Below are 4,771 nucleotides of genomic sequence, written 5' to 3'. Positions count from 1 at the left end.
ATTAATTAATTAATTAATTAATTAATCAATTATTCTAGCTGAAATAATAGCATTTGAACGACATTGCAATAAACAAAATAATGATCTTTGATCATAACAGTGACCTTTGGTCATCGCAACGTAGTTTATTTGCATAATTTTTAGCTAAAAATTTATAACTTGTTCATTTCACAATTATTTTGCAACTTCCAAATGCTCGTGTATTTTAATTATTTGATTTTAGATGTTTGAATTAATTCTAAAATTAGAAGCAGATGTTGTATGGATATATGGTAATGCGAGTAGTTATGCATATCCATTAGCTCGTATTGATACAATAAATCAAGAAACTGGTGAAATGAATGAGGATAGCGCATTATCACTTACTGTTTACGGCGTAAATATCTTATTTGCTCAATAATAAACTCTTATTTGTACAGCTATTAAGATATAGTAATATTGCATTTCATATAATCCATATCTCAAACAAATTGTAATCATAAGTGATATGTACCGCGGTATCGCGGATAAGACAGGATATATTTTCTAGTATCAGCTAGTAATAAATGATGGAAACATTTTTTATCTACGGTAAATTTTATTTGCTAAAGTAATAGATCAATTGCTTTTTTTTTCTTTTGTATTTGTTTATTAGCCAATTATTTGCTTATTGTTTGGTCAATTCAATTCAATTTATGATATTACTGCTGTTCCCAGTCATTTTTAAGTTATTAAGTAAGCAAATTATTAATCGAGTAGCAGTTTTGCTTAATAGACAAATTTTTCTTAAAAAAAAGGAAAGCATTTCAATTTATATGATATTCGATTCTTACCGTACTTCCTTACTTTCTTCCTTATTTAAAATGTAATTTAATTTAAAATTTTAGGAAACAACAAAACATTTGGAACTTCTCGATGGATTGTTGGAAGAATTATTACAAGCTAAATGGGAAGCATTTGGACGTCGTTAGTAAGATTTTAATTTTAATTTTTGAAAAAAAATTAAAAGAGTTCATAAAAATAAATTTTAATTTAAAAATGACACATACAATTAAAATCAAAAATTAAAACATTAAATTAAAGAACTAAGCTGATTTCATATTAAATTCAATTAAAGAATTAATTTCTTAATTTTAATTTAATTCCTAAACTGAAATTGAAAAATTCGATAAAGGAATTAATTTCAGTATAGCGAATTTTCAGATTTTTTTCCTCTCTTAAAAGTTTAAAATTTTGAAATCAAATCAGCAAATCATCCTAATTTTACTAAAATTTTTTTTGCAAAGATCTGAGAGCTAATTAGCAAATTTGCTAATTACTATGACTAGAAATTAAATTAATGATGAATTCCTGAAAAAAAACAAACAAAATAATCAGCAATTATTATTACAGTTTGACACTTTCATTTTCATGTTTTGTGGTTTATTTCATTTTTGTCTTTATGGCTTTTATGTGTCGACCATTTTCGATGACAACAAAGGTGACAATTTTAAATTAAAATAATAACTGTTCATCTGTTAATATTCAATCCATTAATACAAGTTACTGATATTATTATTTTGCTAGAATATGATAGCATATGATAAACTCGTGATAGTTAATTACTAAATTTATCTAATACTATAATTAATAACTGATTAATAGAATTAACAATAACAGCAACTAACACTAGAATTAAGCTAATTGCTATAATTAACATCAAATTTTTTTGCTCTTACTTATATTGTCTTACTTTTATCTTTATCATTTATCAATGATAATATTATCAGTAATAACAATTAAAGGTAATAACACATGATGAAATACATCATACTAATACAACAACTCCATGTAATAATACTACATCACTTGACAGTCCTTGTTCTAATTCCACCTATACTGTTTTTGATTATATGATGCTTAAAGCTACAAGGCTTCAATCATTTTCATCGTATGCTGCAAATAAGCAAGTTTCATGGACACTTAAAAATTTCGGTATGCATATTAAAATTTAAATTTAAGTTTTTTTTTAAATTTTACAAATCCTTTCATCGTATTATTCAAAATTTCATTCAAATTTCTTTGTTTCATTATATTAAATATTATTTATATGTGACATTATTAGATTATGCAAATATTTCTAAATGTATTAAAGAAAAAAGAAAAAGCAAAATTTAATTTGATAAATTTAACAATGCGTTAATTTTTTGGACAATAAAATTATTTTGAAACATTAGTTCAAAAAAAAAGAAGAAAAGAAAAGAAGAATGTTTTTTTTTTTTAATTATGTAAATTCCCGGAGGGACGGGGGGAGAAAAAAAAAAGCAAAATTTAATCTAACAAGTTGAAATAAAACATTTGAAATCGATCCCAGATATAAATAAAAGAAATGAAAATTGGAAATGAATAAATTATGGAATATTTTGATGTTATTGCTAAATTAACATAACAGAGCTATTTATTCCAATTATTAATTTTGAATAGTGAATTTTTTTTTGTTTTAGCTTTAAATGATGATTTTTTATTTTTAAAATTTTGAATAATAAATTTTATATTTTCGTTTAGAAGAAGCTTGGTATAATTCTGATTTTTGTCATTTATGGCAATATACTGCAGGATGGCAGCAACATGTAAGTTTATAAAATAAATTTTCAAAAAAAAAAAAAAAAAGATATTAATGAAAAATTCATTTCAATTAATAACAAATTAATCAGTGGTTCAAATCAGTTTATTAATTTAAACAAGTTTTGGGAAATTTTAACATGAACATTAGCAGTTACAAACAATGACAATGACAAAATGACAATGTGAATGACTTTTTTAAATCATTCAATAAAATCACTAATGTAATATTAGTATTGAAATATTGCAACATTTAGTATTGTGTTAATTAATTGTATAAACTGTGCAAAAAAGAAAAAAAACTTGAATTTTTTCATTGTAGGAGAAAAAAATTAGTGGCATAATACTAAAATACTGGAATGTAATTAGAAAATGAAATGAAATCTGACAAATGAATGCTAATTAATTCGATAAATAAATTTTTTTATTCAAAATTATTTAATAATTGGCGAAAATTAATTTGCAAACATAAAGTGAAATTATAAATAAAATTTAGAATATATACTTTAAATATTATATAATACGAAATGCGTTATAATGAGGAATGCGAATTTAAAAGTTAAATTTAAGAAAAGGAATACATTTGCGAATTTAAAGTTAAATTTCAGGGAAGGAATACATTTGCGAATTTAGGAGTTAAATTTGATAAAAGGAATACATTTGCGAATTTAAAAGTTAAATTTATGGAAAGGAATGCATTTGGGAATTTTAAGTTAAATTTCAGGGAAGGAATAAATTTGCGAATTTAAAAGTTAAATTTGACAAAAGGAATACATTTGCGAATTTAAATGTTAAATTTAAGGAAAAGAATACATTTGAGGGATTTAAAATAAATTTTGGAATCAAAAATTCTTTAATTCATTTCTGCTTTTTTTCTTTTTTAAATTTTATTTTTGAATGAAATGAAATAGGTTCGATTAGTTGCTGAACAAATGGTACTTTTAATGGCATTATTGCAAATTGTTTGTGATGCAATGGATATTAAAAATGTTGGTCGTAAACGTTGGTGGCGTGTTATGGTCAATTTCATTTTTATTAAAATAGATAAATTTGCACGAAAAAAAGAAAGAAAATCTTAAATTTTTTCTAAAAAAAAAAAAGAAATTTATGAATAAAAATTAAAAAATAAATAAATTTACAATATGCACATTTAAAGAAATCTTTTTTTTTCCCACTTTCTTATTCAAATATTTGTCCGTAAATTTTGCAAAAATTTAAATTTTCTTTTTTTTTTCCTTTTTACTTCCAAAGAATTATCTTTTTTTCTAAACAAAGTAAAATTATATTTTAGACAAATTTATTTCCGGCGATAAAATAAAATAACATTTTAGAAAATTTATTTTCGGATAAAATAAAATTGCATTCTAGAAAATTTATTTTCGGATAAAATGAAATTCCATTTTAGAAAATTTATTTCCGGATAAAATAAAATATTTTAGAAAATTTATTTCCGGATAAAATGAAGTTGCATTTTAGAAATCATTTCCGGATGAAATAAAATTACATTTTAGAAATCATTTCCGGCTAAAATTGCTTATAAAATTTCATTTATTTTTGTTATATTAATTGTTCCAATACGATTGGGTTGTGCGTTAAATTTAACAATGCTTTTACTCGATAATATCCTATCATTAATGGTTGTTCTATTAACTGGAGCACATTTCTTATTTTATACAAGGTATTTTCCTTTTTACTCTATTTTTTTTTATTTTTGTATTTTAATTTTATTCGAATTTAATTTTTAAGACAATTTTTTTTTTTTTTGTAATGCTTTCATTTATTGTAAAAGTTTAAGTTACTGAAAAAAAAAACTTTCTCTTCTTATTAATAAAATATTCGAGAATAGAATTTTAATTTTCAAGCATAAAAGAATATGAAATTTTTGAGAATGGAATTTGAATTTTTTGGGGGTAAAATTTAAACTTTCGTAGATAGAATTTTCATAGATAGAATATTTCCGAAGATGGAATTTAAATTTTGCGGATGAAATTTGAGTTTTCGAGGAAGAAATTTGAATTCCCGAGGATATAATTTGATTTGATTTTATTTTTTATAATTTTTTTCTTATTTTTTTGTTATTTTATTTTTTATTAATTTGTACTTTTTTCTTTGAATTCATATAACTATTATTATTATTATTATTATTACTATTATTATTATTATTATTATTATTATTATTATTATTATTATT

The 4,771-nt window shown here is 22.2% G+C and overlaps 1 protein-coding gene across 1 annotated transcript in view; it reads left to right on the top strand.

The window, feature by feature from the left end:
- Positions 1-950, top strand: part of LOAG_18032 (hypothetical protein) — a gene marked incomplete at both ends in the record, with an annotated part of 2,732 nt that extends 1,782 nt beyond the window's left edge. Inside the window, 2 exons of the mRNA XM_020450702.1 lie at positions 224-376; positions 867-950. Of these exons, the coding sequence (XP_020305585.1) occupies positions 224-376; positions 867-950 (237 nt within the window). The remainder of the gene's footprint in view (positions 1-223; positions 377-866) is intronic.
- Between the last annotated feature and the right edge of the window lie 3,821 nt (positions 951-4,771).

The sequence above is a fragment of the Loa loa genome (genome assembly GCF_000183805.2).
Source record: "Loa loa unplaced genomic scaffold supercont3.179, whole genome shotgun sequence".
NCBI classification, from domain to species: domain Eukaryota; kingdom Metazoa; phylum Nematoda; class Chromadorea; order Rhabditida; family Onchocercidae; genus Loa; species Loa loa.
Note: the sequence above shows the minus strand (reverse complement) of the source record. Positions and strands in the feature narration are given on the sequence as shown.